The 17,035-nt window shown below is 52.2% G+C and overlaps 1 protein-coding gene across 5 annotated transcripts; it reads right to left on the bottom strand.

Annotated features, from left to right (window-relative positions):
- Nucleotides 1-3,544: 3,544 nt before the first annotated feature.
- Nucleotides 3,545-16,938, bottom strand: RGL3 (ral guanine nucleotide dissociation stimulator like 3). Of its 5 annotated transcripts, none has more exons than XM_057541711.1 (19): nucleotides 16,857-16,938; nucleotides 16,259-16,372; nucleotides 15,419-15,642; nucleotides 15,191-15,244; nucleotides 14,859-15,073; nucleotides 10,131-10,273; nucleotides 9,807-10,022; nucleotides 8,985-9,088; nucleotides 8,796-8,880; nucleotides 8,156-8,200; nucleotides 7,962-8,048; nucleotides 7,727-7,759; nucleotides 7,521-7,642; nucleotides 6,713-6,808; nucleotides 6,544-6,612; nucleotides 6,359-6,455; nucleotides 5,571-5,723; nucleotides 5,368-5,482; nucleotides 3,545-4,013 (listed from the first exon to the last, which is right to left on the bottom strand). In XM_057541711.1, exons 1-19 carry the CDS (start codon nucleotides 16,887-16,889, stop codon nucleotides 3,895-3,897), a joined length of 2,124 nt encoding a protein of 707 aa, XP_057397694.1. In that variant the 5' UTR covers nucleotides 16,890-16,938; the 3' UTR covers nucleotides 3,545-3,894. The 5 variants fall into 5 exon arrangements, with proteins under 5 accessions (XP_057397694.1, XP_057397695.1, XP_057397696.1 ...); XM_057541712.1 differs by having other exon boundaries at nucleotides 7,521-7,615; XM_057541713.1 differs by having other exon boundaries at nucleotides 3,879-4,107.
- Nucleotides 16,939-17,035: the final 97 nt, after the last annotated feature.

Genomic DNA, 17,035 nt, shown 5'->3' with positions numbered 1-17,035 from the left:
AAGCCACTGCAATGCGAAGCCCGCCCACCGCAATGGAGAGTAACCCCCGCTCACCGCAAGTAGAGAAAGCCCGCATGCAGCAACGAAGACCCAACACAGCCAAAAGTAAAAATAAATAAATAAATAAATAAAATAGCAACCCTCTAGCCCCACACTCCCCATCAGCCCTTAAATGGCTTAGTAGTAGTAGTAGTAGCATTTTGCATTCCCTGTACTTATTATATCTAATACGTATTTGATGCTTTGTTATTGATTCACCACCTTCACTAGTCCGTTTTATTCATTTCTGTATCCCCAGCACCTAGAACAGGGCCTGCCATACAGTAGGAGGTCAGGAAATATTTGTGGAGTAAAAGATTAGTGAAAAACCAAGCTGAGAGATGTAGAGAAACAGTTGACTTTGTGTTAGCCACTGGATAGAGCTGTTCCTGAGTACTTCTGCACTTAAAAAAAAATAAATTTATTTATGTATTTTTGGCTGTGTTGGGTCTTTGTTGATGCACGCAGGCTTTCTCTCCTTGCGGTGAGCGGGGGCTACTCTTCGTTGCGGTGCGTGGGCTTCTCATCGTGGTGGCTTCTCTAGTTGCGGAGCACTGGGCTCTAGGTGTGCAGGCTTCAGTAGTTGTGCCATTTGGGCTCAGTAGTTGTGGCTCGGGGGCTTAGTTGCTCCGCGGCACGTGGGATCTTCCCGGTCCAGGGCTCAAACCTGTGTCCCCTGCATTGGCAGGCGGATTCTTAACCACTGCGCCACCAGGGAAGTCCTGTCCTGCACTTTTAAAAACAGAAGTCGGGGAATTCCCTGGTGGTCCAGTGGTTAGGACTCCATGCTTCCCCTGCAGGCGGCACGGGTTCTGTCGCTGGTAGGGGAACTCAGATCCCACAAGCTGGGCAGTGTGGACAAAAAACAAACAAACAAAAAACAGAAGTCAATGAGAATCTCTTCCTTGGGAAATTGGCATTTGGATTGAGTGTGTGTGTGTGTGTGTGTGTGTGTGAGAGAGAGAGAGAGAGAGAGAGAGAGAGAAAGAGGGAGAGAGAGGGAGAGAAACTGTAAACTGTGATTATGAGAGGCAAACTAGCCCTGTTGCTAAGAGCATGTGTTCTGATGTATTGCAGACCATTCAGGTTTGAACCCCAACCTTGCCACTTACCATGCCACCTTGGATAAGTTACTTAACCCTCCCTAGTCTCAGTTTTTCATGTATAAAATGGGCATGATAATAGTGCACCCCTCCCCCCCCACATAAGGCTATTGTGAGGATTATGAGATAGATTATGTCAACTTCTGAGAACATGCCTGGTGCATTGTAAGCACTCAGTAAGGATAGCAATTATTTGCTTAAACTAACTTAAGAAGGATGCTGTTACTTACATCTGGTTGGTCTTTTTTTTTAATTAAAAATTTTTTTAAATTTATTTTTTATTATTATTATTTTTTTGGCTGCGTTGGGTCTTCGTTGCTGCACGCAGGCTTTCTCTAGTTGCAGCGAGTGAGGGCTGCTCTTCATTGCCGTGCGTGGGCTTCTCATTGTGGTGGTTTTTCTTGTTGTGGAGCACGGGCTCTAGGCGTGCGGGCTTCAGTAGTTGCAACATGCAGGCTCAGTAGTTGTGGCTCGGGGGCTCTAGAGCGCAGGCTCAGTAGTTGTGGCGCACGGGCTTAATTGCTCCGCGGCATGTGGGATCTTCCCGGACCAGGGCTCAAACCCATTTCCCCTGCATTGGCAGGCGGATTCTTAACCACTGTGCCACCAGGGAAGTCCCGATTGGTCTTAATGTCTTAATACTTAGAGAAAAAAAAAAAATCCTGTAAAGTAGCGTGCTGTGTGCTTAACTCTGTTTTTCATGAGGCCCTACATGATACCTAGATTCTTCTAGCTCCTCTCCCACTCCAGACAATGCCTGGGCATCCCCCATTATTGTTCCAGGGACAATGTTTAGAACCCTAGGGATTTTTTTTTTTTTTTGCATGTTCACCAGAATTCTCCCTTTTCCTAGTAACAGCAAATGTAATTTCTATTTACATGCCCTCCCAGACTCCATTCCTGTGATTTGAAATGTCACTGCCAGCTGACAGAATGAGCACAGGACCCAGGCCTGGCCAATGAACATATCACATTCCCCCTGAACACAGTGATTGGCTCAGGGGTGGCTACAAGACACGCTGGTCCAGTCAGCTTCTGCTCTGGGACTTTTGCTGGAGCTGATGGGATGAAGGGATTTTCCTTGCATGGGAAGGTGGAGCTGGTGGGATGTAAGCCTGGCACTGCCCCAACGAGGGTGAGGCTGCCTTGGAGTGGGGCAGTAGTCATTTAAATGTTCTTTTGGCTACTGTAATGGAGACCCAAACCATAATGTGATGGCTTAAATAAGATAGGCATTTAGTTCTCTCTTTTGTAACAATCCAAGTAGCAGCAATACAATATGGCTGCTCCCTGGTCTCAGAGGGCCACACTCCTTCCAGTTTGTGGCTCAGTTATTCAGAGGGTATGAACCACCTACTCCAAGATGATCCACTCCACGTCTTCATTCTAACCACCAGGAGGCAGAAAAGGGAGAAGGAGAGGACACAACCCTTCTCTTCAAGGGCAGAGCCTGGAATTTACCCACATCCTTTCCCTTTACATCTCATTGGCTAAGACTTTGTCATATGATCACATTTTGCTGCAAGGGAGACTGGAAATGTGGTTTTTACTCTGGGTAGCCTGCTAAAAATCAGTGTTTCCATTACCATAGAAGAAGGTGAATGGATTTAGGGAGACAATGGACAGTCTCGTTCTCAGAGAAAATCAGAGGCAAGAGATTTTGTTACAAAGTCCTGGTGACATCTTTTGAGTCCCTGGATCCAACTGTGCCTGAAGCTGGACCCACGGAACTTTTCAATTACACGGGCATTCATTTCCTTTTTTGCACATACCTGTTTGATTTGGGTTTTTGACCACTTGAAACAGAAAGAACCCTGATTAATACAGTTATATATTAAGCCCCTAGTTGATGTCTAGCAGAGTGGGAGTTCATGAGTCAGTATCATTATTGTTCTTGCTGTTGTTGTTATGATTATGCTGCGGGTGGCCCTACAGCTCACTTCGTCTGTGCCTTCTCTACTTGTTTCTTCATCCTACCCCAGTACCGCTAGCTCACCCCTCTCATCCTCACAGCCCTTAATGACTCATGGGTGATGATGTTATTTGTCTCTGATTCCAATGGAATTTCTTCTTCACTCTCCCATATACATGGCAGAAAAGAATCATACCACCCCAACAATGTTGAGGGAGGGAGTCCTGAACCCTCTGTTTGTGACAGAGACTCCCCTGGAGTCAAGTCATGCCTCACCCAACCCCTTTCTTAGGGCTCTTAAGTTTTTCTTTTCTTTCTTTTCTTTCTTTCTTTCTTTCTTCCTTCCTTCCTTCCTTCCTTCCTTCCTTCCTTCCTTCCTTCTTTCCTTTCTTTCTTTCTTTTTCTTTCTTTCAATTCTTATCTTGATGAAAAGTGAACATGAAGCACAGGCGCAGAACAAACAAGACTGACTCCTGTTTCATAACTTTGATCACTATTTTCATCCACTTCTATCGCTTCAAATGTGTCTCCAACAGTTACAAGATTTCTCTGGGGGAGGGTCTGACCCCTGACACCGCACCCCTTTCTATGTTTATGGGATGAAGCTTTCCACCAGCCACCCATGGGCTGATGTCTTTGGAATAGGGGTCTGGTGCCAAAAGGGTCAGAGGGATGAGGTCCAATAAAGTTGGGGGGGAGTTTACAGGGTATGGAGGACAATGGCCTCAACTGGGGAATGAGAGATTTCCAGAGAAGAGCTCCCTCCCTGCCCCCTGGTGAGAGAAGCCAGGCCCCTTGCTGCCCATGGGGCCCATGTCCTGGAGGAGGGGGAGGACCACCTCAGGTTGGGGAGACTGAGGTTGTGTGCCGGGCCCCCTCCTTCCGCCGCAGCACGAAGTCTCCAGGGGCGGCTGGGCTCATTGCGTAGAAGACATTGGCATTGTCAGGAATCAGGAGCTCTGACCAGGTGTGGAGATGATGGTGAAAGGCCCACATAACCTCATACTTCCCTCACAAAGGACCTAGGTAACCTTCCACCATTCACCTTGGAGCCTGAACAAACGTGGGTCCCTTCAGCTAGTGCTAAGCCAACCTCATTCTCCTCTCTTTGTGAACCTAGACCACTTCCCACTCAAAGCCTGCACAACCTCATGTCTCCCCCCACCTCCAACCCCGTGAACCTGGGCAACCTCCTGCTATTTCCCCCTGGAGTCTAGACAACCTGCACTACAAGCTTGAACAAAGTCAGGCCACCCAGCCCAATCAATTTCCTGCCCACCCCACCCTTCCCCCGCAGCCAACTCCCAGCCAAGTTCATGCTGCTCTCACCATGAACTTGGACAACTTCTGACTTCCCACTTCCAGCCTGTACAACCCTCACACTTGACACGTGAACAACTTCATGTATCCTTCCTAATGTCCAGCCAACTTCACGTCATGCCCTTTAATATGTCACTCTCTCTCTGGTTTTTTTTTTTTTGGCCACACTGTAGGGCTTGCGGGATCTTAGTTCCCCAACCAGGGACGGAACCCATGCCCCCTGCAGTGGAAGCACAGAGTCCTAACCACTGGACTGCCAGGGAATTCCCTAGCATGACAATCTCTTGTCTCTCTCTCTTTTTTATTCCTACATTTTTTTCTCCATTTAAAAAACTTTTAAATTGAAGTATAGTTGATTTACAATGTTGTGTTAATTTCTTCTGTACAGCAAAGTGACTCAGTTATACATATGTATATGTATTCTTTTTCATATTCTTTTCGATTATGGTTTGTCACAGGATACTGAATATAGTTCCCTGTTGCCTCTCCCTCTTGAAAACTGGACAGCCTCCTACTCACCTGTACACTGCACGATCTCATGCTTCCCTACCCTGAATTTCAGTACCATGTGGCCCTCTCCTCGGCCAAGTTCAGGTAAATTCAGATCCCCATGCTGAGCCTGGACAAACTCATTTCCCCTCAGATCCAAGCCCAGACCCTGCTTCAGTCTTGTGCTCCACCAGGTTGAGCCTGAATAACCTCATGATTCTACAAATTTAAGCCCGGATGACCTTCTACACTCCCTCTCCACTGGACCCTGGACCATCTCATTTCCCCATAAATCCTAGGAAGTCACCTTTGGTGCCCGCTTCCCTCACACTGAGCCAGGACAACCTCATGACCCCACCTAATAGAGGCACCAATATTTTTCTGCCTCTTACCCCAACCCTGCTTCATCTCACCCCTACTCTGTGCCAGAACCAGCCCGGTCAGTCTGCCACCCCCCCTCCTGAAGCTGCCCCCCAGCTCTGGCTCCAAGCTGTCCCTGCTCACCCCTGTCCCCAGGAAGGACTTGGAAGAGCTGATAGTCCCGGGCCCAGGGCTGGGCCACATTGTGCTTTTCCAAGGCTCGCTGCACCACGCTGGGGGCCTTGTCCTGACTAGTGAGCTGGGAAGAGAGGGCGGGAGGTGAGGGATGACAGCCCAAGCCCCAAGGGCAGGGCTGCCACCAGCAGGTCCCAGGCACAGCCCCTCACCAGGATGCTCCGATACAGATTTCCATGGTCATTGTCGATGCTGACTCGGATGACGCGGGCCTCTGAGCCCTGCTGCCCCGGGAGGGCGATGTGAGGGCCACTCAAGGGCAAGGCCAGGGTCCGGGGGCCTGGCAGGTCTGGGCTCAGTGGCAGCTGTAGGCAGTGGGGTGGGGGATGAGCGGTGAGGCCACGAGGCCCCTCCCTCATTGTACTCAACACGTCTTCCTGCACACCCCAAGCCTGGGACATGCAATTAGGGTACATAGACAAGCCCACATCTATGCAATCCCGTCACATACAGACTTTCATGCCCTGTTACACGAATTCACACATGACTCATGTTCACATACAAGAAACCCTGTGTAACCAGAGAGCAGCGACTGCACCCATTTGCTCACAATTGTTGGATACGCACAAGCCCATGTCCATGAAAAACCCTGCACATGGTCCTGTGGATATTGTGGATATTCATGCCCGCATTTCCCCTCCAGGTATGCAGATTCCTAGGAAATGCATATCTGTGCAAAAGTGGGTGATTGCACCCCAGAGTGCCTTGTGGGTAAGTGGAAGCTCTGGTCCAGATCTGAGCATAACTGATGGACAGTCCCTCAAACGGGGCCATGGAAATGCACATGGCTTCCTGGATGTATCCCTAGAGTGTTCAGCCAACTGTGTGCACAGTCTCCTGTGTACATACCTAGCCCCCAAATCCTGTACACACACACACACACACACACACACACAGCCCTGGGTGCCCACCGTCCCACATGTACACATAGTCCTGGTACCTTGGTGCTGGGGCCCTGGGGCCCTGGAGAGGCCGGAGGACTGCCGGGAGGAGGGTCCCTGGTTCTAGGACTGGATGGGGGGGACGCTGGGGACAGACTGGGGGAGACACAGAGTCTGAAGCGGGGTGGCTGCACTGATCTCTGATCCTGTCCTCTGCAGCCCCTTTACCAAACGGGATGCGCACCTGGAGGTGGAAGATGAGGGATCCTTGGGACTCCCACCAGGGGATGAGCCTCTCTCTCGGGACAGCTTCCTGAAAATAGAGACAGGGGATGAGGCTGAGACCAGAGTCAGTCCCAGGAGCGGATACCATCTCTGCCCACGTCACTCCCCACATACTCCCTGAGACTCACGCACTGAGGCGCTTGGTGAGGCTGATTCGCCGCCGGACGCGTGGGGAGCTGGGGCAGGAGGCGGCTGGTGGCTCAATGACCCGGGAGATGCGGTAGCTGAGGGGTCAAGATGCAGACGGGATGGGGGGGTTGGGAAATGAGTTAGAATCAGTTGGGAGCTGGGTTTTGGGTGTGTGTGTGTGTGTGGGAACAGCCAGGGGTTGGGCACCCAGTGTTGGGGTCAGGGTCATTACAGCTGCAGGGTCTTATCAGGGATGAGATGAGATGGCTTGGTTGGCAGGTCACACAGGGGTTTACAGAGTGGGACTGAGGAGTCAAATTGGGTCAAGGATAGAGTTCAAGGTCAGATAATCACTGAGGTCAGTTGTTAGGATCATGGATTCAGTAGAATGAAAAGAAACCATTGGGACAGTTGAGTTGGATACTCTGACATAAGAGTCAGTTGCTCAGAATGGGGGTCAATGACTGGGCTCAGAGAGTCAGATGGGGGTTATGAAGGGGGTCATGGGTCAGATAGGGCCAGAGGTGGGGGAAAAGAAAAGATGGGATGGTTGAATGGAATGGCCAGCTGCATGTTAAAGGTTGAAGTCAGAAAGTCAGATGGGTCAAAGTTTGGGGTCAGAGGTCAACTGGGGCCCTCGACTGGGCCGCAGACAATGCAAGGTGACAGGCTGGGTGGGGGGGGGGTGTCAGGGCTCAGGAGGGGGTCTTAGGAGGAGCTGGAGAGGTGCATGGGGGAGGTGGATCCAGTGTGTGATCCAGGGTCAGCGGGTGGGGGGGTGGTCAGGCCAGGCCACATGTTGGTCACCTCTGCTCCTCGCTGAGCTGGCGCTGGGTGCGTAGGGCAGCCAGGATGGGCAGGTGGGAGCTCAGGCAGTAGCTCTGACAGCGCCTCTGCAGCTGCTGGATGTGGGCCAGGATCTCCCACTCCTGAGGGGGTGGCCTCTGAGACCCCGCCCATGCTCAACCCCCATCCTGGACCACTCCCGTATGCCCACCCCAGTGCCCACTTACCTTCCTCCTCTTCTCAAAGTTGATGAGATCCCCCTGGGGGCAAATTTTGTCTGAACTGGAGCCTCCAGGGTTAAAGATCAAGGGTCAAGGTCAGGGGTTGGGAGGTCAGGAGCCCCACTGCACTTAGGGGTCTGGGGTCAGGAGCACAGGCAGGGTCACGGGTGTGAGGTCAGGAGGCCCTCTGTGCTAAGGATGAGTGAGGCTGGGGTCAGGAGTCAAGGGTCAGGGCTCAGACCTCCAGCATGTCCGGCAGGGCTGTATCCAGCATAACCAGGTCCGTGAGAAAGGTGCCAAGGTAGGGGATGGGGCCTGGGGGCGGTTTCTGTGGCCCCCAGAGCTCCAGTCACTCTCAGCCATCACCGACCCCATCAGGCTCCACCCCCCCACCCAGGATCCTGCTTGTCCCTCATCCCAAACCACATCACTCACTGAGGGCAGGCTTCCTGGGGGGGCATTCTCCTCGGTTGCCTCCTCCTGGGGGAAGGGGAAGAACTGAGCAGTCCTGGGGTCTCTGTGACCCCTCCCTCGGGGAAGATGCCTCCATCACAAGCAGTTGTAAAGGCCATACCCAAGGGAAAGTGAACAGGGAGGGGGAGAGACCAGATAAGCAGCAGGGGGCAGGGCTCACTGGGGATGATGGGAGGTGGGGCTTGTGGGTGCCTTGGCCCCCAAGGCTGGCCTTAACACAGGTGATAATCCTTGTACCTGGAGATCCCCCAGAAATGCCCTGAACCTTGTTGGCACATTTTTTTTTTTTCAGTTTTTCTTATCAAAGTCAAGTCCTTAGCAGAATTTTTTTTTTTTTTTGCTCTGACTCTGGCCTTCAGTGACCTTTCCCCTGTAACTTCTGGTATTTGTTGAATGAATAAATAAGGCAGCCACCAAGTGTGAGCTATAATGAGGGCAGCAGAGGGAGTAAAAACGCAGGGCTGCCCACAGACAAGAGGAAGGTCATTCTCGAGGCATAGGGAAAGGACACTGAATGTTATGACAATGACAGGCAATGCCCTGCTGGGCCCTGAGTCCCCTTCCTGGGCCTGGGATCTGAGGGGTCCTCACCCATCTGTACCTGGGACAGAATCTCTCTGCTGCTGAGGTGGTTGTTCTCATCGGAAAAAATCTGCGAAAGTTTCCTGAAAGTGGATAACGGTTCCCTGGGGGGACAGGAGAGGGGTCAGGGGTGGCCGCGGGGAGAGTCAGAGCTGGGATGAGGTGGGCAAGAGGTCCCGCGCCAGCGCCCCCCCCCCACCTTGCTCACCGGCTCACGGCACCCCAGCTGCGCTTGAGCCGGTAGATGGGGTTAGACTGCAGGGCGGACAGAATGGCGCGCAGGGAGGAGAAGTTCCGCAGTTCCCGGCAGCGCTGCGGAGCGGGGTGGGGGACGGCTGGTCACACCCCCAAGCCTGATCCCCAAGTATGATCCACCTTTGATCCCGTGACTTGTGACCCCAGGTTAGATCCTAACAGCCCCATATCTGACGAGCTACCCAGATTCAGCCTCCTCCCCCAGGGGCCCCCTCCCCCTCCCCAACCTGCAGTCCCAGGCCCTCCCCCAGCTGCCCCTCTATTCCCTTCCTCTGACCTTGGCTTCCCGTGTCCCCACTCCTTACTTCTCCCCGGGCCCCAGACGGACCCGTAGCATCTCTCCTAGACCCACACTCCTCCTCCCCAGCCCAAGTCTCACCCCAGGTGTCAACCTTCTTCCCCCTTCGCCTTGCCACGCCCCCACTCTCTTTCCTGGCCCCCATTTCTACTCTTCCTCTCTGCTCAGGCTCCTGCCCCGCTTCCATCCAGTCTCTTTCAGGACCTCTGCCTCCGTCTCTTGGCTTTGGTCCCTCCTCCAAGCCTATCCCCTCCCCAGTGCCCCCATCCCATCCTTATTCCTAGACCAGCCCTGCGTCCCTCTGCGGTCCCAGGCGCCAGTCCCGCCCAGCCACGTCCTAGGCTTTCCCTTAGGCACCTCCCAGCCCCAATCCTCCGAGTCTCCCCAGACCCCAGTCCTCGGCCTTCCGCCCGCCCCCGACCTCTCTCTGGCCTCGGTGCCCCACGCCCCCTCCCACCCACCACCCCCGACAGGCACCTGCGCGATGCGGATCCACTTCTCTAGCCGCTGCGCCCTCTGCGGGGCGGCCAGGCCCGGCGACCCGAGCACCGAGCCCAGCACGCAGCCGGTCACCGTGTTGAACTGGGTCACAGTGGCGCGCACAGTGGAGGCGGTGCCTGTGGCCCCCGGCCGGTCCCGCTGCGACCACACGGAGCCCAGGCACTCGAAGGGCCGCACGCGCGAGAAGAGCTCCTGCGCGCGGGGGTTGGGGTGGGTAGGATCTGTGCTCAGCTGGGCCTCTCCCCCTTCCCCCCCCCTACGCCCCGCCCCCTCCCGGCCGCGCCCAGCCGGGATCCTCACCGCATCCATCAGGGTCAGCTGCTCGGCCACGTCGTCTACACTGAAGTCCAGGAGCTCAGGACCTTCCCGCACGAGTCCTTCCACCTCTTCCAAGCAGCTTACCGGGGAGTCTGGACGGGGTATCTGGTCAACCCCTGGATGTCCTGAGGGAGCATTAGAGGGGGTTAAAAACTCTGAAGTTTGAATCCAGGACTGGCTGCGTGACCTTGGGCATCTGTGATCCTCACTTTTCTCATCTGTGAAACAGAGATCTCCTTGAGTGTTTTGAAGAACGTCAGAGCAGCAGTAACTGTTCATTGAGCATCCTGGGTGGATTAACGGGGAAATTTATACACTAACCCTGCGAGGGAGGTACTATTATGCACCTTTTTTTTTTAATTAATTAATTTATTAATTAATTTCTTTATGGCTGTGTTGTGTCTTCGTTTCTGTGCGAGGGCTTTCTCTAGTTGTGGCAAGCGGGGGCCACTCTTCATCGCGGTGCGCGGGCCTCTCACTGTCGCGGCCTCTCTTGTTGCGGAGCACAGGCTCCAGACGCGCAGGCTCAGTAATTGTGGCTCACGGGCCCAGTTGCTCCGCGGTATGTGGGATCTTCCCAGACCAGGGCTCGAACCCGTGTCCCCTGCATTGGCAGGCGGATTCTCAACCACTGCGCCACCAGGGAAGCCCTATGCACCTTTTTTAAGGGGGAAACTGAGGCAGGAATTTGCTCTAACTCACATCTTCAGTAAATGGCAGGGATCTGAAGCCAGGTGCTCAAAGGCTAGAATAGAAAATAGAGCTCTTCGACTTTGAACCTGTATTAAGATAGGATCCATCTGCCCTTTTCTGGTGGTTAGAGGTGGTATAACCTTGTGGTTAAGGAAGGGTTATCGTCTTAACGTCCCAAGTTCAAATCCAAACTGGTCCACCGGGGTGCTGTGCAAATTAAGCAAGACTTTAAACCTCTCTGTGCCTTGGTTTCTTCACCTGGATTTTTTAAAAATCAAATGAAAATCACGCATACCAGACGGCTATAAAGTACTCAATAAATATGAATGATTTTTCCGAGGTGGCGTTCAATGGTGGCGCCCCCTAGGGGACATTTTGGAAGTTGAAATCTTGCCACAAGAGGGGCTAGTCATGCATAGTGAAGAATTGTGCCACCAGCCTCCAAATGACCCTCCAAGAAATTTCCGTCCTTGAAAAACCTGTTTACAATACTTGGCACCTAGAACTCAACTATCTTGCTCATAAACACTAATTATTTTGGCTCTAGAAAGGCAAGGACTGTGAAAGTGCGGACTTTGTTTTGTATGGAAATGGCAAGTGTTGTTCACCACTTTGGAAACTGATGTCACCAACATCTATGCTGCTGCGTCTGTGTCGCCAGTGCACTCCCCTGCATTAGTTTCTGGCTGCCATATTCACCATGATGCTATGGCAGGTGAAGGCACTGAACAACTTCATCGTGTCTCCTGGTAAGGCATGCCCAGACATTGACATACCAACAAGTATAGTTGGTTGTTGTGTAAATTGCTTTTGTTTTATTTCTCCTTCCTATTACAATTCCAGCATCACATTATTATTTTAAAATTATCTGTGTAAGTCTGTTTAATTATCTGTCTTTCATTTCGTATTAGGACAGGTGGCCATTGCAAAATATTACTTTATTTTTATTTTTTGGCTGTGCCATGCTGCATGCAGGATCTTAGTTCCTGGAACAGGAATCGAACCTGTGCCCCCTGCAGTGGGAGCTCAGAGTCCTAACCACTGGATCACCAGGGAAGTCCCGCAAAATATTAGTTTTTAAAAGTGAGCATAGGGGGAAAAATTAGCCATAAAAAGGAACGAAATTGGGTCATTTGTAGAGATGTGGATGGACCTAGAGACTGTCATACAGAGTGAAGTAAATCAGAAAGAGAAAAACAAATATCGTATATTAACGCATATATGTGGAATCTAGCAAAATGGTACAGATGAACCTGTTTGCAGGGCAGAAATGGAGACACAGATGTAGAGAACAAACGTATGGACACCAAGGAAGGAAAGAGTGGGTTGGGATGAATTGGGAGATTGGGATTGACATATATACACTAATATGTATAAAATAGACAACTAGTAAGAATCTGCTGTATAAAAAATAAATAAAATAAATTTTTTAAAAATCCCGTAACTTGAGCACCAAAAAAAAAAAAAAAAAAAAAAGTGAGCATAGGGGAAAAAAAATTGCACATAAATCTAATCAAACCTTTAGCTCTTACAGCAAATATGGTGAATAGAGGAACATGCTTCATGTCACCATGAGAAAGCTAACAGGTAAATGGAGAAGAATGTGAGACATTCCTCAGGACAATTGACCCATTATTTTTTCCTAATGCCATTAATCAAAAGACAAAGAGGAACTGTCATAGAAAAAAAGAGATCTAAGAAATGAACACTTGGGACTTCCCTGGTGGCGTAGTGGTAAAGAATCTGCCTGCCAATGCAGGCAACATGGGTTTGAGCCCTGGTCCAAGAAGATCCCACATGCTGCGGAGCAACTAAGCCCGTGCGCCACAACTACTGGGCCTGTGCTCTAGAGCCACAACTACTGAGCCCGTGTGCCACAACTACTGAAGCCTGCACACCTAGAGCCCGTGCTCTGCAACGAGAAGCCACCTCGATGAGAAGCCCGCACACCGCAACGAAGAGTAGGCCCCGCTCACCTCAATTAGAGAAAGCCCATGTGCAGCAACGAAGACCCAACACAGCCAAAAGTAAATAAATAAAATATATAAATTTATTTTTTTAAAAAAGAACACTTTAAATGGATCTTTGGTTTTGGAAGAAAGAACTATAAAGAAGACAACTTGGGAACAATAGGGGGATTTGACTTGAGTATTTTTTGATATTGAGTAATTATTGCTGATTTCGTTGGAAAAGATTGTGGGCATGAAGGTTATATATATTTTAAAGTCCTTGTCAATTACTGGTGCGAACCGAAGTATTTGTGTGTGAAGGGACGTAAGTCTGGGATTTGCCTTCAAATCATCCTGAAAAAAAATTTTTTTGGTCAAATTGATAATTGTTGAAGATGAGCGATGGGTGTTTCAGTGTTCTTTACATTATTTCTCTCTACTTTTCTATATGTCTGAAATTTTCCATGGTAAAAAGTAACCCCCAAACAAGGATGTTAAGGTTCCCAGATCCTGGCATAAAGTCAGTGTTCAATAAATTGTTCATTTTCTCCTCTTACCTCAAGAACTCATAGCTTAGGGCAGCACTTTCAATAGAATTTTCTGCAGTGGTGGAAATATTTTCTACCTGTGCTGCCCGATGTGGTTACTGAGCACTAGAAATGTGGCCATTGTGACCAAAGAACTGATTTTAATTTTTATTTAATGTTAATTAAGTTCAATTTTAATAGCCACATGGGGCTAGTGGCTACCCCACTGCCCTGTGCAGCTCTGATGACTTGGAATCAGCCGGTGAAATCTTGAAGGCAGAGGAAGAAAGATACTTGGTAACCAGGAGGGAAGATGAAGGGATAAAATGTATATAAATAACTCTCACCAGGGGAGAGAAGTGGTTGCTACTTTGTAAAGCAGAGAGAAATGTGGCCAGTTTAAGGATTAAAGAATGGATTAGGGATATAAAGCTCTTGTGACAGGGATCAGATCAAACACAGATGGGTGAAAGATGATACTTTATAAGCAGGATGCAATTATTCAGTAGACAAATCCGTGTTGTAACTGACCCTGGGGATAGAGCTGGGGACAAGACCAATGGGCTCTATGCAGAAAAATAAGGCAGGTAATAGCACTCAGAGTGGGAGGCTGTATTTGTTGGGAGGGGATGTGAGAAGGCATGTCTGAGGAGATGACAACTGAAAAAAGATCTGAATGAAGTATGTGGATATTTTTCCTTCCCCCCAAAGCTCTCTACAACAGAGGTTGGCAAACGTGGCATGTGGGATCTTAGTTCTCCAACCAGGGATTGAACGCATGCCCCCTGCAATGGAAATGCAGAGTCTTAACCACTGGACCACCAGGGAAGTCCCAGCAAACTTTTCTATAAAGGGCTAGATAGTTTGCCGACACCCACTTTACTAGAAAATATCAGTATGATTTATTGTATCGATTTCATTATAAGTGGTAGATTCTAATAAGTAAGAATCTGTGATCACAACAGTAATGAAAATAATACTGTTAAATATTAAAAATAATTTGCCAAGCCCTCATTATTTGTTTATTTACTTGTCCACTAATTGTCTTCCCCAGGGAACAGGGAGCTCCTGTCCACTGTTATGTGCCCAGAGCCAGTGGCTAAATATTTGTTGAATGAATGAAGAAGCCAATGAGGTAAGTACTGTCATTGCCCCCATTTTGCAGATAAGGAAACTGAGGCTCAGAGAGGTGATTTTTCCAAGGTCGCACAGTCAGCAAATGGCAGAACTAGGATTTGAACCCAGGTCTCTGTAGCTCCTAAGGCAAGTAGTAATAGATGATTTGTAGCCAAAAACACAGGGTACTCTGACCCAATGAGGGACTATCTTTGTAGTTGGGATGTGTTGTGTGGGGGAGGTGATAGACAAATGCCAATACTTTAAACAAAGGGCTATTACCCCCATTTTACAGGTGGGGAAACTGAGGCTCAGACAGGGTTAAGAACCTTGCCCAAGATCTGTAGCTCCTCCGTGAGGGGAGAAGACCCCTGGGGGAGGGAGAATGCCTGTTCTGGACACTATCAGTTCCCCAACCCGCTCACCTGCCCATGTCTGGGACTGCTCCTCTTCTTCCTGCTGTGGCTCAGCATCCTTCAGGAAATCTCCCAGCAGCTGTTCTGCCTCCCGGGCCTCAGCCCCTGATGGGGCTGCCCAGCCCAGAAAGGTGCAAACACTGCCTAGGTCCGAGTGGGCAGGGGGGTCCCAGAAATCCTGAGGGTAGTCCCGCAGCCAGGAGCCCAGCACCGACACCACAGCCCTGGCCAGAGGGGTGGGGCCTCAGAGCCCAGCCCAGAGTTCTGGACCTCTGGAGCCCCTACACTTCAGATCCTTTTGACCTCTATGCCCCCCTGCCCACACCCGACGGGAGACAAACCTTAGGTTCTTGTTGAAGGTCAGATCTCTTCCCTCTGTCTTCTTGATCTCTACCCTGGAAAGACAACCCCCCTCCGCCATCAGGTGAAGAAGAGGGCGGCTGGAGGGGACTCAGGAGGAAGATTCTGGGGTTGGAGGGTGGGGTCCTAGTTCTAAACCGGAGGGAGCAGACGGAGTATCCAGGTGAAGGTCTGGGGTGGGAACATGAGAGTCTCCCGTTGGTACTGACCCCGGCGGCAGGGGCGGCGGCGGCGGTGGCAGGAGAAGGCCCAGCACGCGGGCAGTGGGCACAAAGGCCCGGTGGGTGGCCAGGAAGGCAGGCACGAAGCCTGGGTCCTGCTCGCGGTCTCCAGACACCAACTCCCGCGCCAGCCGCTCCAGCCGCGCTGCCCTCAGCGCCCGCACCTTGCTGGTGCGGTAATGGAGGAAGGTGTCGGCACCGGGGCTGGGGGCCTGCGGGGCAGGGTGACCGCAATGAGACACAGAGGAGTGGGCCCCAGCATCCCATTCCAATCATGTCTTTGGGAAGCACCGATCTTGCATCTGATCCTGTCCATTCTTCTGCATCCTGCCCCCTGAGTTCATTATTCTCCCCCATTGCACAATCGACCCCCGAAACCCGCCTGGAATATCCTCATCCGCCCAGGCCCCGCCCTGCCCTCTGCCCCATTTACAAGCCACCCCTACCTCACCCCCACCTCCGCCCCCAGGCTGCTCCCAGCTCTCCTGCCGCGCTTCACTGGCCCGTTCCCAGGCTCTCCGCCCCACCTCGCTCTCGCCTGGTCTCTTCTAAAGACCACTCCTCCTTCTCCAGCTCCGCCCCACTAAACCTGGCTTACCTAGGCCCTGCCGTCCAGTTCCGTCCCCAGGTCCTGCTAGTCACCTCGGCCTCACCTGGCTCCGCCTCCTCATCTACCCCACTCACCTGGCCGCCCCCAGGCTCCACTCCATTCTTACCCGGTCGCCTCTAAGCCCCGCCCCTCCTCGGGCCCCAGTTCCTCCCCTCTACTCAGCCCCGCCCTCACCTGGTCGCCTTCCGCTCAGCCCCAGCCTCCTACCCCTTCCTCACCTGGGTGCCCCGAGGCCCTGCTCCCGGACTCAAGCGCTGACTGCGCTGCCGCCGCAGGGAGACACTGTACACCGCGCCGTCCTCGGTCTCCTCGCCCCAGTCCTGCAGCGGCGCCTGGACGCGGAGGCGGGCTCAGGACGCCGCAGGGGGAAGGGTCCCGGGACCAGGGCCCCGCCTCTTCCGCGGACTCAAGCCTGATCCCTCCGGTTTTTTCCCCCTTTGCCGGCCAGAGTCAGTGAGACTCGGGGCAGGGGCCTGGGCTCGGGAAGTCCCCTCGGCGTGGCGGGTACCCTCCTACCTAGTCATTGGGAGGATGGGGTGGCATTTGGGGACGTCCCAGGGTCCAGTCTTACCGAGTCTGTCTCTAGTCCCTCTCGCAGATGCGCTCAGAGACACTCCCCCCACCAATCATCCCTAAAAGGAACCAGCCACTTCACTGGGTCAGGGGCCGGGAGGCCAGAGGTAGGGACTCCCAGGCTGTTGTTTCGAAGGGTCCGATTTGAGGGGAGAGAGGATCCAAGGGGCGGTCGGGGACCTGGAGTTTCTGGACTTGAGGGTCGCCAGGGATGTGGGGTCCTGGGACCCCAGGTCCCCTTACCAGGGCGAGCTCCTTGCTCGTTGTCCGCTCCATGGTCCGCTCCCGTCCCGCTCTGCCGCGCGGCTGAGTGAGGCGGAAGGGCCGGTCGGGGAGCAGTGGCCGGGAGTCGGGCCGGCGGGGCGGGGCGGCCGGGCAGCGCGGGGGCGGGGCGGGGTGGACCCACGGCTCGCTGTTGCCCC

This window comes from Balaenoptera acutorostrata, chromosome 2, assembly GCF_949987535.1.
Source record: "Balaenoptera acutorostrata chromosome 2, mBalAcu1.1, whole genome shotgun sequence".
Taxonomy (NCBI): Eukaryota; Metazoa; Chordata; class Mammalia; order Artiodactyla; family Balaenopteridae; genus Balaenoptera; species Balaenoptera acutorostrata.
Note: the sequence above shows the minus strand (reverse complement) of the source record. Positions and strands in the feature narration are given on the sequence as shown.

What these genes read in the sequence shown, in the direction of transcription:
- RGL3 (XM_057541711.1), bottom strand. Translation starts at nt 16,889, where the DNA reads ATGGAGCGGACAACGAGCAAGGAGCTCGCCCTG. An exon ending in AGCTGACCCTGATGGATGCG is followed by an intron (nt 10,023 to 10,130) that starts GTGAGGATCCCG and finishes CCCCGCGCGCAG; the next exon opens with GAGCTCTTCTCGCGCGTGCG. An exon ending in AGTGGATCCGCATCGCGCAG is followed by an intron (nt 9,089 to 9,806) that starts GTGCCTGTCGGG and finishes CCCGCTCCGCAG; the next exon opens with CGCTGCCGGGAACTGCGGAA.